Raw genomic sequence first — 19,035 nt, forward strand, 5'->3', positions numbered from 1 at the left:
TCTGGGTGTAGTTTGCCTTTCTTTTTCTAGTTTCTTAAGGTGAAAGATAAGGTGCTTGGTTTAAAACCTTTCTTCTTTTCTAATATAGGGATTTAGTGCCACAAATTTCCCTTTAAGTACTGTGTTAGTGACATTCCATAAATTTTGATATGCTGTGTTTTCATTTTTATTAGGTTCAAAATACTTTTAAATTTACCTTTGATTTTTCCTTTGACTTGTGGTGTATTAGCCAGGGTTCTCCAGAGAAACAGAACATATGTGTGTGTGTGTGTATATGTATGTGTATATATATATATATACACACATACATATACACACACACACACACACACATATGTGTGTGTGTGTGTTTATTTATATATATGGAGAGTTATTATAGGAATTGACTCATGCAGTTACAGAGGCCAAAAAGTCCCACAATTTGCCACTTGCAAGCTGGAGAACCAGGAAAACTGGTGGTATAATTTGGTCTGAGTCTAAAGACCTGAGAACAAGGGGAGCCAATGGTGTAACTCCTAGTCTGAGCCTGAAGGCCTGAGATCCAGGGGTGGGGGATAAGAAAGGGGCCCCCACTGATGTAAGCCTTGGAGTCCAAAGGCTTAGAACTAGAAGCCCCAATGTCTCAGGAAAAGATGAATGTCACAGCTTAATAAAAGAGAGAGAGAGATCACTCTTCCTCTGCCTTTTTGTTCTGTAAGATGAGCCCTCATTGGATTTAAATGATGCCTGCCCTCATTGGTGGGGGCCATCTCCTTTACTCAGTCTACTGATTCAAATACTAGTGTTTTCTGGAGACACTCTCACAGACACACCCAGAAATAATGTTTAACCAGCTGTCTGGGCATCCCATAGCCTGGACAGTTGACACGTAAAATTAACCATCACACATGGGTTATGTAGAAGTGTGCTATTTTGTTTCTGAATATTTGAGAATTTTCCGAAAATCTTCTTGCTATTTATTTCTAATTTAATTGCACTGTTTTCAGAGAACATATTTTGTATGCCTTGAAACCTTTTAAATGTAATGAGACTTCATGATTTATGGCCCAGGATATGTCTATTTTGGTAAATGTTTCATGTGCACGTGAAAAAATGTGAATTTTGCTGTTAAGTGGAGTGGCCTATTGTCTGTTACATCAAGTCTTTTCCCTCTAGTTTCCTCCCTAGAGAAAATGACTGTTAACAGTTTTTTTGCATCCTTCCAGAAATTTCCTATGCAAATATGGGTATTAAACTATACTTATATTGAAAAAAAACTCCAGGATCATGTTATGCACATAGTTCTGCCACTATCATAGTTTTCCACATATCACAATAGCTCAAAGAGAGATCCATATTAGTGAAGATATAACTAGCTTACTTATTCTTTTTAACAGATGTATAGTGTGCCAGTGGTGGATACGCCATCATTTATTTAACCTGACTCCTATTAATGGCTGTTTACGTTGTTTTCAGTCTTTTGCTATGGCAATGCTCAAAAAATATTCTTTTAATTTAAGTCTTTGTACCTATGTGGGAATTTATCTTTAGGATAAGTTTCTAGAAGTAGAATAACTGGGTTAAAGAGTACATGCATTTTCAATTTTGTTAGATGTTGCCAAATTGCATGAAAGAACCTTGTAAGTTTCTTCTTGAGAGATTAAAAAAAATTCCTCCTTCTGTTGACTGAGGGAGAAGATCTAAGAAATTTAAAATATACTACAACTTCTTTTTAGATAATTTGTAACATACTTAAAAGCTTAAAAAGAAAAAAGTCCTCAAGCAACCACTACTGATTTGTCTTTTCTCTTGAGTAACGTCAGATGTTCAGATTTTGCCCTCTCCATCAGCGAACTGCCCTGCAATCATCTGCAAATTGTTGGGGCTTAATGTAACTGTTAATGCATGTCGATGCAGATGGTGCTGTGGCAGGGCTGGGGGCCAGGGAGGAGAAGAGCATTAGGATACCATATCCGGGCAACGCGAAGAGTGAGCATGATCTGTCGGTAAGATATAAACCTCTTGAGCCTCTGGAATTTGGAACCAACCACTCAAGCAGATCCTGGATAATTTCAAAAGTGGAGTTTTTATGGGAAATTTTAAGAGAGTGCATAAGCGTGTGCCTGTGTGCGTGGGCAAACGAGTATGCTTAAATGCCATTCCTTTATAACGGACACTGGGGAGAAGAGGCAAGAGACCTCGGTTATAGCTGACAATTATTTATGTCATTAGATTTTATGTGAGCTTGTTAGACACACAGTAAAAACCATCTCAACCACTTATTGTTGAACCTTAGACCAGGGGATAGATGAAGAACAGGGGGAAACAATAAAGAAAAATTTCAATGACACAATGAGCCTTTATGTTCACTCCTGATGGGGAACAAAAACGACCTTCCCACATAACCCAAATTCTTGGGAAGTAAGTCTTTGGAATCCAGTTCACCATCAAATTATAGATAGATAGTAGCATCTATTGGAAGATTTCCTGCTTATATTTCATTTCTGAAACCAGTGTGGAGAAGCCACATTGTGGAAAGCAGGATGGGCAAAGATAATTCAGGATTATGACAAAGAAAAGTTTGTTACACTTCATACTCTTCCAAGGCAGCAATTTGGAAATTGGAATGTGGGTATTAGGCATTTATTCTATACTCTGGGATGAGGTCACAATGACCAAAATCAATGCTCAAACCCTAAACATCCTTCAAAGTTGACTTAAAAATGCTTGGCCAGGGCTTCCCTGGTGGCGCAGTGGTTGGGAGTCCGCCTGCTGATGCAGGGGACACGGGTTCGTGCCCCGGTCCGGGAAGATCCCACATGCCGCGGAGCAGCTGGGCCCGTGAGCCATGGCCGCTGAGCCTGCGCGTCCGGAGCCTGTGCTCCACAACGGGAGAGGCCACAACAGTGAGAGGCCCACGTACCGCAAAAAAAAAAAAAAAAAAAAAAAATGCTTGGCCACATTGTCTCCATTTGTCACCAAACCAATATTATCTAACTCATCCCCAACTGATGGAAAATACAAGGGCTAAAAGCAGCAGCTGCACCAGAACTTCAGGAACAAAGAGGTGAGTCTTCACTATTGTTCTTTCTCTAGCCATCAACCAATAAATATTTATTGAATGAACGTTCACAAACCATCATGCTCGTTCAGCTTCTACAAAGCCCCAGAAACAGGAGGTTTCAGAAAAAAAAGAATAAAATGCAATGATATCTACTCTCATTGGATGTTCTAATTTATGGCTGTCATGTTATTTAGTGGTGATGAGCCTAAATCATCTCATGAAAGAGAAGACACGTGCGTAGCAGATTTATGGAACGAATGAATGAATCCGTAGGCTGGCGAGTTAGTCGCACAGTGATGTACATCACCAAGGGGCCTGGATGTGGAGTCGTGTGTACCCTGTCTGAATGGGGCAGACATTACTCAGCTCCAGACAAGCACTGTGACTTAATAATGTGGACCTAGGGTGACCAGATCGTCTTTCAAGAGAAGGCAGACATTAGAATTTTTAGGTAAAAATCTGTAACTTTTAAACATGGGTGCAATTAAATACACACACACACACACACACACACACAAAGAAAAGCCAACAAAAGATGAAGTTAGCTCTTGGGTGACTGGTTCTTTACAGCTGGGACCTATGTCCAGTCCATACTTCATATAAGAGCTCAGACCACAGCCAGGAATGACCACACGACAGTGACTGTACTTACCGCCAAGCGACTCAGAACTCTGGCTGGGGACGTTGTGAGGTTCCTCCTGCAGGACGTAGGTGGACGTGGAGAGGGGAGAGGAGCAGATGCTGCCGGCCGGGACGTAAGGAGGGCTGTAGGACGAGCTGTAATACTGGGAGTACTGGCTCTGTGGGAAGCCGGGGTAGGAAGGATAGTCCTGGAGAGGGAAACCCACGAGGAAGGCTGTCAGGCTGATGTGGGTAAGGGGCCTCCCGGGCTGGGTCTGTTGTGCCTGTCCCTGTCTCCCCACTATTAAAATAAAAGCTCTATGAGGGCTTTTATAAAAATAAAAGCTCTAGGGGCTCTTCATAGAATAAAAGCTCTAGGGGCTTTCCCTAGAAGCAGACCTCCAAGACAAGGATTCAAGTGCAAGTAGCGGATTTGGGGCGTGAAGGAGAGACCAGCTGGGGAGTGGGGAAGCGAGACAGCAAAGGGGAGAAGGGAAGGCAGCCAGCACAGGGGCTTCTCCAGTGGGAACTGGAGCTGAATTCTACCAGGGAGATGCTAGGGTGGTAGAAAACACATCTCAGAAAGATCTCTCCCAAGGGGCAAGGGAGCTGGGGTATTTATATACCAAGTCCAGCCAGTCTTTGCTTGAGAGCTGCTCCCAGGGAACACTTAATTCCCTGGCACTTCCTGCCTGCTGTATACATTGATTCCAGAAAACACCCTTGGGCCCAGGGGTGCAGAGCCTGGCAGCTAGAGGTCAACAGGTGCACCCTGAGGGACATGCACATGGCCCTGACAGCATCCGTCTTGGTCACGGCTGTGCTGGGCACATATGGGCACTCAATAAATACTGGAAAAATTAGTGAACAAATGAATGAGTAATAAAGACCACATACACATACCCCGGAGACTAGGTGACATTTTAGGTTCACGGTGGGGGAGGGGGTGTTGTGCAAACACAGTGGCGCCTACACAGCATTAGGGATTCAGACTCTGCTATGAGGGAGTCCTGGAGATGAAAGCGAAGAACGCCGATCTTCTTTATCAAGCTTTGCTTAAACCGACCAGATCGTCCAACTCCCCGACGACAGTCATTGTTTCAAATGTTCGGCCCCACCACAGAGCAGTGCTTCTCCACCCTGCAAGCAGCTCACGGAAGCTTCTTACAGGAAAGGTGCACCAATAGTGCACAGAGTTCCCGTCCACCTTTAGCGGGTTAATTCTTAATTCACTCTCTAAGTGAAACCAAGAGACTCAGACTATTAGCCAGCATCCATCCATCTTCACAGTGCTGACTAAGTTCAATCTAACAAGCATTTATAAAGCTCCCACTCTGCGTCGGGCACTCGACACTGGGACGCAGAGGCGAAGAAGATATAATTTCACCCTGGAGAAGCTTGGGGTCTGGTGAAAGACCACAGGTTATTGCATCCATCCATCCCAGATTCAACAGTCAATGGGTGTCTTAGACTCAGATCAAGATGGAACATATGACGCAGCCCATGTCATCTTGGAAATCTGCCAGCAATTCCAATTTCTCTGTCTCTACGCTGTATCTTTCCAATGGCTGTTGGTACAGTCTGGCCCCTGTGTTCTCCAAATCCAGGGAATCAGAGACACGGTTTCTGGTAGGGCTCATAGGTACAAGGGGGTTCTCTGCGTACCTGGATTTAAAGGGACTATTTAAGGGTGGGGAGCTCTGCCTACCTGGTGCACAGTTCCAAAGCCAGCTGCGTTGGTCAGTCCATTTGCTCCTTGATAGATCCCTGCTGTGCCTGCAGGAAGGAGGGACAGATGAGGTTTTTTACAGTCAGAGAGGGACACGGAGGAGAAAGACACAGCAGAAAGGTGGGGTCTTTGAGGTCCTCCGACAGGTTGGGATGGAACCTGTGACTCTGGCAACCTCTCTGAACCTCAGTTCTCTCAATGAATTAATGAACAATGTGAATAATATTTTAATTAATAATAAATTAATAATATTAATGAATAAAATATAGATAACACCTTCAAAGGATTCTGGTGAGAAATAAATGAGAGTGCACCCAACACAGTTTCTGGTACTCAATAATTATGTTTTAAAACTTATTTATTTAAAAAAATTGTAAATGTACATAACATGAAATTTACCCTTTTAACCATTTTTTTTAAAAAACTGAAGTATAGTTAATTTACAATGTTGTGTTAGTTTTAGGTGTACAGCAAAATGATTCAGTTATACATATATGTATCTATTCTTTTTCAGATTATTTTCCATTATAGCTTATTACAAGATGTTGAATATAGTTCCCTGTGCTGTACAGTAGGACCTTGCTGTTTGTCTATTTTTTATCATTTTAACCACTTTTAAGTGTATTAAGTGGCATTAAGTACAGGGGCATTAAGTACATTCACAACGTTGTGCAACCGTCACCACCATCCATCTCTAGAACCTTTTTCATCTGGCAAAACTAGAACCATGTGCCCATTAAACAGTAAGTCCCATTTCACCCCCTCCCCTCGGCCCCTAGCAACCACCATTCTACTTTTTGTCTCTAAGAATCTGGCTACCCCAGGGAACTCATATAAGTGGAGTCCTACAGTATTTATCCTTTTGTGACTGGCTTATTTTACTTAGTATAATGTCTTCAAGGTTCATCCATGTTACAGCACGTTTCAGAATTTCCTTCCTTTTTAAGGCTGAATAGTATTTCATAGTGTATATATATCCCATTTTTGTTTATCCATTCATCTGCTGATGGCCACTGGTTTGCTCTTACCTTTTTGCTGTTGTGAATAATGTTGCTATGATCTCAAGTATACAAATGTCTCTTTGAGACCCTGCTTTCAATTCTTTGGGGTATATACGCAGAAGTAGAATTGCTGGGTCATTTGGCAATTCTATTTTTAACTTTTTGAGGACCTGCCATACTGTTTTTCCACAGTGGTTGCATCATTTTACATTCCCACCAACAGTGAGCAAGGGTTCCAATATCTCCACATCCTTGCCAACACTTATTTTCTGTTTTTTTTTAATTGTAGCCATTCTAAAGAGTGTAAGGTGGTAATAATTATGTTTTGAATTAAATGAATGAGTGTAATGACTTCTCCTCTTTGAGCTTCAGTTGTCCCACCTGTAAAATGGGGATAAAAGTGATACTGCTACTACTACTACTACTATTACTACTACTACTAGAAGATGCTACTTAGTGAATGAATGAGTAAATGAATGAATGAGTGTGGTGTCATTTCAGGTAGGGTGGTCAGGGAAGACCTCTGAGATGACATTTGAGCTGAGCCAGGAATGATAAGAGGAAGCCAGTGATGGAAACATCCTGGGGGAAGAGTATTCACAGACACTGAGGTCAAAGACCCTGAGGTAGGGATTAGCTTGACAGGTTAAAGAAAGAGCAAAAGGGTCAATGGAGCAGGAGCCCGGAGAAAGAAGAGGGCAGTGACAGCAATAACAGCAGTGAGCTCGTGTGTCAGGGCTTCTCACGGGGAAAGTGAGCGGAGAAAAAGGTTAAGTAGCGTGCTCAAGGCAACAGAGATAGTGAGTGACAGCCGCTGGGGCTGGAACCTGGGCAGTCTGGCTCAAGTCTGCGTTTCCAACGTGACTCTAGACTGTCGTTGCTGCTTCTTTTTAGAACTGTTTTTTGGGATATAATACTATACCGTTATATACTATACCATTTATATACTATACAATTCCTCCATTGTAAAAATGTCAGTTTTTAAAGTAAATTTCCTTTTTAAAGTAAATCGCTATAATTGTGCAGCCGTCACCACGATGCAGTTTTAGAACATTTCCATCACCCCCAAAGTTCCCTCTGCTTGTCTGTAGTCAACCCCCACTCCCATCCCCAGCCTCAGGCAGCAGTTGACCTGTTGCTTATTCTAGAGCTTGCCTTTTCTAGATATTTCTTAGAAACAGGATCATTACAACATATATTTGTGTCTGGCCTCTTTCCCTTAGCATCACGCTTTAGAAGTTCATCCATGTTGTAATATGCATTAGTAATGTATTCCTTTTTATTGCTGAATAGTATTCCATGCTATGGATGGACCACATCCCATTTTTGGCTATTATGGATAATGCTGCTATAATTATTTGCATACAAGTCCCGTGTGGATATATGTTTCCATTTCTCTTGGGAGGATCCCTAGGAGTAAGATTGTGGAGTCATGTGGTAAGAGTATATTTCACTTTTTAAGAAATGGCCAAACTAAAAAAAAAAAACCCAAAACCCAAAAAAACAAAACCCAAAAAAAGCCCAAACAAACAACAAAGGGAATTCCCTGGCAGTCCAGTGGTTAGGACTCTGCACTTTCACTGCTGAGGGCCCAGGTTCAATCCCCAGTCAGGGAAATAAGATCTTATAAGCTGTGTGGCACAGCCAAAAAAAAAAAAAAAAAAAGAAATGACCAAACTGTCTTCCAACATGTCAGTGCCATTCTCCATTCCTACCAGGAGTGTGTGTTTTATATTCCCACCAGCAATGGAAGAGAGTTCCAGTTTTCCAGCACTTGGTATGTTCAGTCTTTGTGACTATAGCCATTCTAGTAGGTGTGCAGTGGTATCTCATTTTGGCTTTAAGTAGCGTTTCTCTAATGACTAACCATGTTGGGCATCTTTTCATGTGTTTATCAGTCATGCATCTTCTTTGATGAAGGTCCATTCAAATCTTTTTCCCACTAAAAAAAAAGTTGGGCTTGTCCTCTTAATACTGAATTGTAAGAGTTCCTTATAGGTTCTGGAAAGAAGTTCTTTATCAGACATATGATTTACAAATATTATCTCCCAGTCTGTAGCTTGTCTTTTCATTTTCTTAATGGTGTCTATTGAAAAGCAAAGCAAAAGTTTTAGTTACCAATTTTTTATCATGAATCTTGCTTTTGCTGCCTAACCCAAGGTCATAAAGATTCTTTCTTCTAGAAATTTTATAGTTTTGGGTCTTACATTTAGGTCTATGATATAATGTAAGTTAATTTTTGTGTACAGTGTGAGGTAAGGGTCTAAATCTTTTTGCATATGGCTATCCAGTTGTTCTAACACAACCGTAAAAATTTATCCTTTCCCTCACTGAATTACTTGAAACCTTTATCAAAAATTAATTGACAATATACAGAATTGATAAACAACAAGGCTCTACTGTATAGCACAGGGAACTATATTCAACATCCTGTGATAAACCATAATGGAAAAGAATATGAAAAAGAATAGGTATATATATAACTGAGTCACTTTGCTGTACAGCAGAAATTAACACAACATTGTAAATCAACTATACTTCAATAAAATTTTAAAAATTAATTGACAATAGATGTGAGAGTTTATTTCTGGACTCTATTCTTTTCCACTGAGATATCTATCCTATACCAATTCCATCCTGTCTTTTTTATCAATTTTTATTTTATATCGGAGCACAGTTGATTAACAATGTTGTGTTACTTTCAGGTGTACAGCAAAGTGATTCAGTTATACATATACACGTATCTATTTTTTTCAAATTCTTTTCCCACTTAAGGGGGAACAGAATAATAACTTAGGTTACTACAGAATATCGAGCAGAGTTCCCTGTGCGATACAGTAGGTCCTTAATCCTGTCTTGATTCCTGTAGCTTTATAGCAAGTTTTGAAACCAGCTAGTGTAAGTTCTCTAACTTTGTTTTTCTTTTCCAAGATTGCTTTGGCTTCTCAGTATAATCTTGGCATTTACATATTAATTTTTGAATAAGCTTGTCAATTTCTCTTGGCCAGAAGAAAGTGGCACAACATGTTTCAAGCGTATCAACTCAGAATTCTATATCCTTCAGAAATGAAGGGAAATCAATATATTCTAGAATGAAGGAGATCTAAGAGAACTCGTCGCTATAGATCTACCCTGAAATAATGGATACAGAAGTTCTTGAAAGAGACAGGAAATTTTAAAAATTAAAAAAAAAAAGGAATCTTGAAACATCAGGAAGGAAGAAAGAAAAAGAGTAAAAATACTGTATGGGTAAATAAAGTCTCTTCTGCAAGAGGTTATACCAGTAACTCAATATACTAGGTTCATAACAGTTTGCTATTAAATTTTAGGAATTACTTTTTCCAATGTGTTTTATAATTATATAAAACATTGAAGTGGTTCTAAAGTCAAATTGACAAAATAAACTAACCATATCCTTATCCAGAGGTGAGGGGGATTACGTCCCAGGCACCGGGAAGGCAGTGGAGAGGTAAGCTGCCAGTAAGTGCTTTCACTGGGAGCCTGGCGGGCACAGGGAAGGGTTCCGAAATGCCAGCTGGTGAGGGGTGGAGCCAGGGAAGGCTTCCTGGAGGAAATGACGTCTAAACTAATCTCTGGAGGATGAGTAGGAGTGAGCCAGGTGAAGAGAGCAAGAACCAGGAACACCGCCACACCTGGGCACCCCTCCTGATCTCCATTACGTGTGTAACAGAGAAGAGCAAAATCTGACTCCATGTTGGATCTGTTTCTTTTACTGTAACCTTTGCTTTTCGTTGCTTTTGTTATTATAATCTGCCTCAGGGAGCCCTGCCCCTCTGCCTGAATACGAAACTAAAGGGTCTTTGTTCAGCCCCTAGGGAGACAATCTGACCCTGCCTACCTGTGAATGGCTGCAGAAAAGAACAAATTAACACATCCCCTCGCCAATACTGGCCAAGCCAGGAGATATTTTGCAAGACTAATGGTCTTTTTACTTTACTTTCTCACCTCCTCCCTGCTCTCTCTGTTCTATGAAAGAAACTGGCATCCAAACCCCAATAAGATGGTTTTTGGGGACACTAGTCTGCCATCTTCTCCGTCTGCCGGCTTTCCGAATAAAGTCGCTATTCCTTGCCTCAACACCTTGTCTCCCGATTTATTGGTCTGTCGTGTGGCAAGCAGAGTGAGCTTGGACTCAGTAACACATGGAGGCCTATCTAAGACATAGAAACCAGAGAATTTGTCCACACTAGTATGGCATGACGTGCTGGAATCCCATTCGTTCCTCAATGGCCTGTCCAGACACCACATCTGGCAGAAAGTCTAGGCCAGCCTATTCCATTCAAAGTCATTTTTGGGGTCCTGGTTACCATGGCAACTCAACCTGCTAAATCATAGGAACATGCCTGCCTTAGGAAGTCACTTCTGGATGCAGTGTTTTCTCTCCTGATTTCTCTTTTCTTTTATGGCAACCTTCTGAATAACGATATAAGGCAGGTTTGGAAATAAACAGGCCACAGTCTTGTCCCTTGGTATTCTTTCTCCAAGATGGTCTCTTTTTTGTTTTCATTTTGTGACCCAGGGGCATGAGAAGAATGGACAGCTGGACAAACTGCAGTGTGCTGAGGGCAGTCCCAGAACCCCTGCAGTGAGAGAGCCCTCCCATGCCAGAAAGGACACTGGGGAAGGGGGCGTGTGGTCCCAGAAATCTCGTGCCACGCATGTGGTTTGCAAATGGACCCACCTGGAGCTGCAGTGTTAAATGCTGACCTCTTGCCTCCATCTGGCTGGTGGAAGGCCTGGTGAGGGCTGGGGAAGGCAAGGACGAGATGAGGAAAACATCCTCTCTTAAGGTGATGATGGTGGCAGCTCCTGCTAGGGGCCCCTCCAAAATCCATTCATTCCTTCTCTCTCATATTAATAGAATCTCTGCTTTCAGGCTGCGCACATGGCCAATTAGGATAAGCACTACATTTCCCAGCTTCCCTTGTGGCTGGTGTGGCTATGTGATGAGTTCTAGAGAAGGGAAGAGGGATAAGTAATGTGTGTGCAACTTCCTGGTTGTGCCCTTAAAGGGCAGAGGCAGGTTCTTCCTTTCCTGGGAATGGAGCTATCTTGGACCACAGAGCTGAGCAACTAGACATAGGAGCTTGGACCCCTGCCACCTTTGCAGACCAGAACCATCACATCAGTTTGGACTTTTAGGTGAGAAAGAAATGCCCTTCTTTCTTATTGAAGACATTGTAATTTTGTGTGTCATATCAGCTTTTTCTTTGGTTGACTGGTTTTCTTGGGTTTTAAGTAAAAATAGACTTTCACTGCCTGGCTCAGTAAAACAATTTTTTTTTAAGAAATATTTGTTTTTTTCATTAAAATATTTATTTATTTATTTGGCTGTGTTGGGTCTTAGTTGTGGCATGCAGGATCTTTGTTGTGGCACGCGGGATCTTTGTTACGGCACACAGTCTTCTCTTTAGTTGTGGTGCAGGGGCTCCAGAGCGTGCGGGCTCAGCAGCTGTGGTGTGTAGGCTCTAGAGCTCATGGGCTTAGTTGCCCCGCAGCAAGCGGGATCTTAGTTCCCCAGCCAGGGATAGAACCTGCGTCCCCTGCATTGGAAGGCAGATTCTTAACCACCGGACCACTAGGGAAGTCCCTCAGTAAAACGATTTTTAAGTGGATGGTCATTCATTCATTCAACAATCATTTCCAAGTGATGTACCAAATATTACTGTGTCAGGCACTTTTCTAGTACGGTAAGCAAGGGTTGACACGTTCGGAGAGGACAGACAGAACACTGCTGAGTGAAGAGATACACAAGGAGTTGAGATAATTCCAGACAGATCGAAACACAGTGATGCATGAGCGCAGCCTTACTGAAATGTGGACTGAGGGCTGGGGCCTGCCCACAACTGGTAATTACCAGCTGGTGATGAGATAAATACAAAAATTGAGAGCCAGTGTGTAGAACTGTCTGCTGAATCTGATAATAAAAAATCAGGGCTTATAATTTGCATCTTTAAGTTCTATTGTTTCTCAATCTTTTTTTCATTATTGCCACTCCTCTTCCCCCCACCCTTTTCAGATTCCTCCAATCTCCCCTCCCTCTATAAAGCTTTAATACTACAGATATACTACATATCTGTTTATATCTTATACTTTACTATGTTTATTTTAATATATATTTAATACTTAATATATATTTATATTTAAATACTTATATATAGGTGTGCTTAACACAAAAAGAGGAAGATGTTTTTGCCGCCCTGAGAACCAATTTTTGTCCCCTTTGGGTCCTACCTTCCCCATCAAGAATGGATGTTCTAGTGATTCATTTTTATTGTGTTTTACACTAAATTAAGGAAAAAACCCTGGTCCTTCACCCCAGAGAGTATGTGAAGTACTGGGTGATACAGCACCTGGAGGTGGCCCTCTGTATCAAGTAAAGACATTCCCAGAATTGGATGCTGTTACATATAGTGACCTGTTTAATGCTGCTGTTCACCCTCCACGGTAGAAATTGTTATTCGGTTTACAGAAACTCAGTGTTGGAAGAGTTCCACGGCTTGCCCAACCACATCTGAGCTGAAAACTGCTGCTCCTTCACATCTACTAGGTTGACCATAAAAAAAACCCCAAAACACAAAGCAGAAAATAACAAGAGCTGGCGAGGTTGTGAAGAAATCTGAAGCCTCGTACATTATTGGTGGGAATATAAAATGGTGAAGCCACTGTGGAAAAGTCTGAAGATGCCTCACACAGTTAAACATAGAATTACTATATGATCCAGCAATTCCACTCCTGGGTATGTGTCCCAAAGAACTGAAAACAGGTGCTCAAACAAAAACTTGTTCTACTTATTCTATTCTCAATTGCCAAAAGGTGGAAACAACCCAATGTCCATCAACTGATGAAAGAATAAACAAAATGTGGCATATCTATTCAATGGAATATTATTCAGCTCTAAGAAGGAATGAAGTACATGCTAAAACATGGATGAATCTCAAAAACGTTATGCTAAGTGGAAGAAGCCATACACCAAAGGCCACATATTCTACGATCCGATTTATATGAAATGTCCAGAAGAGGCAAATCCATCGATACAGAAAGCAGATTAGTGGTTGCCAGCGGCTTGTGGGGAAGGGGGAATTGGGATTGAGAGCTTCATGGGTATGGAGTTTCCTTTTGGGGTGAGGAAAATGTCTTGGAATTAGATAGAGGTGGTGGTTGCCCAACATCGTGAATGCACTAAACACCACTGAACTGTATGCTTTAAAATGGTCAATGGTTTAATTCTAAGTTATGTGAATAGCTCAGTTAAAAAGAAAACAAAACTGCTGCTTCTGCTACCTCCCAATATTGTCTCTACAGCCCATCTCCCAGGCAGCAGTAAAGGAAGGAAGGGTACAGAGGGGCCCAGAAACATGATGACACCCTCCTCGGCCACAGCCCTGGACACTCCCCACCTCGAGCCCTGAGAGAAGAGGTGATATCTGAGTCTCATTCCTTCCACCCACCCCGATTGCAGGGAGAAATTCTTGTCCCTACCCTCCTTGGGACCAACCTCGTGTTCCCTTTTCATGTTTTCTTTCCCTTTGTTGGCAGTATTATGGCTCCATCATAACCAGGCTGCCAAGATTCTCCGCAGAAGGTTCCTCTGAACGAAGGTCAGACAAGCCGGTCCCACCCCCCAGGCAACTCGCACCACGTTCTGAGATCATCAGACAGCTCTCGCACGCGGGGGCCGCTTACAATATGGGTGAGATCTGGGATCTTTCAAATGTTGTCAGTCCAAAAAGATCCGTCCTTCCTGTATTACAGCTGTCAAGAGGAGAACCGGGTTCCCTTAGTTACACTCTGTGTAAACTGGGAAGCGAACATGTTTATGGTGTGATTCTTACACACGATACTGAGCCTTCTTGCTTGCCCAAATTAACTGCATAAAAGAGCTGGTGCCTGCCTGTGATACGGGAGACCTCCCCGCAAACCTGGCACCAGACGTGCAATCGACAGGGCACTTCGGAGTGGCCTGTGACATTCCAGAGAAGATTCTACACGGTGGATTAGGCAATCAGAAATCATATCTACAGGGATATGTTTAATGGAGAGATACAAAAGAAAATGCGGAGAGGTGTGAACTTCCTGGGTGTTTCTCCTCAACTTTCGCACTGAGAAATCGCTCCTGAGGTGTGTCTGACGTGGATGCTTTAATTCCACTCTTCCTTCCTCCACCGGGTAGCTCTCACCACGCAATCACAAGGGACAGGTGGAAAGCAAATCCGGGTTCAGAGGGGGAAGGCAAGTGTGTCAGGGCCACGCTCTGATACACTTTGGGACTTCTCCTCCCAGATGGTCACGCCAGGGTCACGGACCCTGACACTGGATGCACAGCATGGGCAGAAGAAGAAGAAAGATGTAGCAGAAATGAGTTATCTCGGCTCTTCTGATCCAACGTGTAGGTTCCAGAGTCTGGGAGGATTTGACATGCAGGCTAATGCTTCTTGAACTCTCTGTAAAGGACTGGTTTTTAAAGGCCTAACCTTTTGGGGAAGAAGATGTGACAATTCATGGTGTGATTCGACAGCTCCAAAACTGCTCTACACCCTGTGCTAGGAGACGAGTCTACGATCACGTGCTTGAATGCTGGGGCAATAGCGAATCACTGTGAGTTTCTCACTCCAGTCCCGTATTTATGTTATTACAGGCCAGCAAGTCTGTGGACTGACCCCACTTGGCAGGCCAACTAAGAATGAGGTTGAGGTAGGTAAGAAATAGAAGGAAAGAAGGCTTTTCTCCAGGTGTGGGGCGGAGGGGGGAGGGGGATACAATTCTCCTGGTTAGAGAAACAGGGCAGAGCGAGAGGGAAGGGAAAAGAGTGAGTGGGGCACGAGAATGAGGATGAGTGGGAGTCGTGGGGCAGAGGGATTCTATTCTCTGCACCCGCCTACAGCTGCCGAGAAAGCAGCGAGACCCCCAAATCAGACGTGGCTGTGTGTGCTGAGTCTAAGGTCGGCAGCACTCAAAACCTTACAGGCCCAGCAGGGGAAGGAGGCCAGAGGAGTTGGTGCAGACACAATGAAAAATGGTGACTGACCTACAGTTTTGGTGTCGGGGAACAAGAGGGGGTGGTGTGGACTGTGGCAAACTGGAATATGCACAGTTTCCATCTAAGAGGGTAGCAGTTTGTGACAGACGCCATTTGGTTCCCCAGGAAGCACTCCCAATTCCTTTCTGCCTGGCAGCTTCAGGACGGCCATGAAATCTAGTGCTGGCCAAGGGGGCTTCTGGGAGAGACTTTTCTTTTGTTCCTCTGCTGGATCCTCCCCTGGATTATGTGAGGATGTAATGTCTGGAGTTACAGCAGCCATCTTGGAACAGGAGGTCACAAACATAAAAGCAAAGAGCCCACATGCTAAAACAGAAGGAGTAAAAGGATGAAAAGAACTTGGTCTTTGAAGATAAAATTGAGCTGACAAACAACCTTGGGGGTCTAGACTTGCTAAATACACAGTAAGTACCATTATGGTTTAAGCTGGTGGGAGTTGGGCTTTTTGTTCCTTGCAGCCCAAAGCATTCCTAACTGATACAATACTACTTAGCTCCAGCTGACCCCTGTCACCTAGAAATGTGAGTCGAATGTAGCCAGGGCTTCTTATTTTTCCAAACAAGTCAGAAATCTGGATTTGTATATAAAATGTCCCAATTTTGAAATATAGGCAACAAAGTTGTTGGACAAAACAAAAACAAAACAAAATAAAACAAACAAAAACATGATTGCAGGGTGGGTGAGGCCTATGGGTTTTCAGTTTGTGATCTCTGGTCTAGGAAGACAGAGCAATGAAAGATTCCTGTGCCCACGATGTGGCAAAGACACAGGGATGAAGAGCCCCAGACCCCAAAGGGCCACATGGACCAAGACAGTGGACGACCCAGCAGCAGCCTGGGCCCCAGTGATGGAAGACGGGATGGGACCCTGCTCCCACAGCACACTGGACAAAATTCTGGAGAGTTTGGGGAAAGCCCTGAAACACTAAGATGAAACGCTCTTACCAGCCCAGGGGAATGGTGGCTCAAAATACAAATCCTGTCGACAGGCTGAAAATAAAGTCAGTTCTATTTTTTAAGCCCCTTAAGCTTGCAGACTGAGATCTATACCTGCTATGCAAGGGACCGAGGAATTCTTTATGTCCCTGGAACCATGCCTCCACCAACGTCAGAGAACCTGTGTGGACAGCATCCTCTTTTGCCATCCTGCAAAAGGTCAGGTGCTGATGAGTTCATTCAAGTTCATCGCACCTTTTCCTCATGAGTGCACCCAAGATCTCTCTTTTTAAAAATTTGTTTCCGGCCACTCTCTGTCACTCCACAGGTGTGTGTTTGTGCATATCCTTTTGTTTCTGTGTTCTTGCAAAAAGCGCACTAGTGTTTTGTGGGCAGGTATAATTTCTGTAAATTCTGTGTGCTGCATTTCTCAGCTTTTTTTACCCAGCGTTAGGTTCTGACCTTTGTGACTGTGGGTACGTCTCGCCTGTCGTGCTGGCAGCTGCCCAGCCCTCCCTCATGCGCTTTCTCCATATCTCTCCTGCTCCCTCCTCCATCCGAGAGAGGACCTGGGATACCTTCATCTCCGCCCACCACAAACAAGGCTGCTGTGAACATCCTTGGACCTCTTCCCTCGTGGCCTGTGTGTGTGTTTACTCGGGATGTATTGCCATGAGTGGGACTGCTGGGTTCCAAGGTCGAACAGAACGAGTTTCCCTAAGGGCTGAGTGAGTGCTCTCGGTGCGGCTGCCCGGTGCATCTTCCCACCGGCAGTGGCATCAGGTCCCCTACCCCCGCATCCCCACCAGCAGTTGGCATCATTCCACTTGCTAATCTTTGCTGTCCTACTAGGACCAACATGTTATCTCATTTACTGTCTTTAATACCCATTTCTCTGATTACTGGTGACTCCGCACATCCCTTCTTGCGCTTGTTGCCTTCTGGATTTCCTTTTTAAGGAGATGGTGACAGTCACCAATGAAAACCTCTCCTCCCTCTCCTGGGCCAAGCTCAGCTTTAACTTAATCTAAGCCCTTAGAAACTTCAGTTACTGTCGTTAGCAGCTGGACTAATAATAATAATGGCCTCCATTTACTGAGCACTTATGACCTTCCCCAGGGCTGGTCATTTTACAGGCATTATCTTTAAAAATTTCCATCACAACCCTAAGAAGGAGGTCCTATTAGGAAGTGACAGAGCAGGGTTCAAGCCCAGGTCAGCCTGACTCCAAAGCCCAGGCTCCCAGCCTGTGTGCAGCCCAGCCTTCCAAGCAGCTGTGGAAATCGCACAGGTCACTGCCATCCTGATTTCACTGTCACCCATAGGTCTGACATGCCATCCCAAGCAAAGGAAATCTCACGGATAATCCCAATGAACAAGCATCCCCTCATCAACATTACTTGCTTTGGAATCCATCTTACAATTTCTTTCCCTACAACGAAGGGACCTACTCGACTAGGTCCGCAGTGACACTCAAAAACAGGTACCTGTTCAGCAATTAAGTCTGACTGCTGCCACTATTCAAATAAAGTTGAAGAAAACATACCAGGGGGCTTCCCTGGTGGCGCAGTGGTTGAGAGTCCGCCTGCCGATGCAGGGGACATGGGTTCGTGCCCCGGTCTGGGAAGATCCCACGTGCCGTGGAGCGGCTGAGCCCGTGAGCCATGGCCGCTGAGCCTGCGCGTCTGGAGCCTGTGCTCCACAACGGGAGAGGCCACAAGAGTGAAAGGCCCGCGTACCGCAAAAACAACAACAACAACAAAAAAAACCCCAAACAAACAAACAAACAAAAAACATACCAGGACTGCAAGTGAAAAAGGTCTGGATATGCAATTGGGGGAGGGGGGTGATATAAAAAGTCGTCAGCAGATAATGTATAACGGAGAAGAACCACAAGTAGAGAGAGGTGAGCCCGTGGCAAAAACCCACCCGCTCAAGTACCCCAGCCATGGCCCAGGTTCCAAAAAGGGACAAAGCACAGCTCTTCATAGGTCGATTTTCTGCTTCTTTTCTTTACCCAGAATCCAAAGTGGTGAAGGCAAAGACCTGGCAAGCCCTGGCCCCGCCCTTTACCTACTGTGTTCACGCATCCAGGCATTCATTCATTTATTCAATAAATATTTGCTCAGTGCCTCGTATGTGCCAAGATTTCTATCTTGAGAAAGAGCTGGGTCCCGTCTTCTTGGATCTAAGAGCCTGGAAGGGGTGGACGACAACAGCAAATCCATATGTAATTGATTATTTGCCCTGGTGACTATGGAAAAGTGGTTGAAATTTCTAAGCCTCAGTTTCCTCATCTGGAAAACGGAACTGAGCATAGTTTATCTGATTTATTATGAGGATTCTGTGAGATAAGGCTTATGAAAGGCAGAGCCCAGCACGGAGTAAGTGTTCAGTAAATGGTAGCTGGGATTACTACTCTCTGCATGTTCATAATCACCGCCGGAGGTATCAACAATGCTAGTATTTCACTGATCCGCCATTTTAAAAATATTCAGGAGAATGAAAACATCCAAGGAAAGTTAAAAAAAAACAAAACAATTTGGATAGGGCCGAACAGCAGATCCCAAATGAAAACAAAGGATTTTGGGGGGGACCCAGATCGAGCTCTCAGCTCTGAGACCCACACTTGATCCATATGCCAG

General features: G+C 43.6%; 1 protein-coding gene across 2 annotated transcripts in view; it reads right to left on the reverse strand.

Annotated features, from left to right (window-relative positions):
- Window positions 1–19,035, reverse strand: part of EYA2 (EYA transcriptional coactivator and phosphatase 2) — a 175,132-nt gene that overhangs the window by 86,206 nt on the left and 69,891 nt on the right. For both annotated transcript variants that reach the window (XM_033433858.2, XM_049699711.1), the window contains exons 5-6: window positions 5,373–5,440; window positions 3,696–3,873 (exon numbers count right to left, since the gene is read on the reverse strand). In XM_033433858.2, the coding sequence (XP_033289749.1) occupies window positions 3,696–3,873; window positions 5,373–5,440 (246 nt within the window). The remainder of the gene's footprint in view (window positions 1–3,695; window positions 3,874–5,372; window positions 5,441–19,035) is intronic.

This window comes from Orcinus orca, chromosome 16 (assembly GCF_937001465.1).
Source record: "Orcinus orca chromosome 16, mOrcOrc1.1, whole genome shotgun sequence".
Lineage (NCBI taxonomy): Eukaryota > Metazoa > Chordata > Mammalia > Artiodactyla > Delphinidae > Orcinus > Orcinus orca.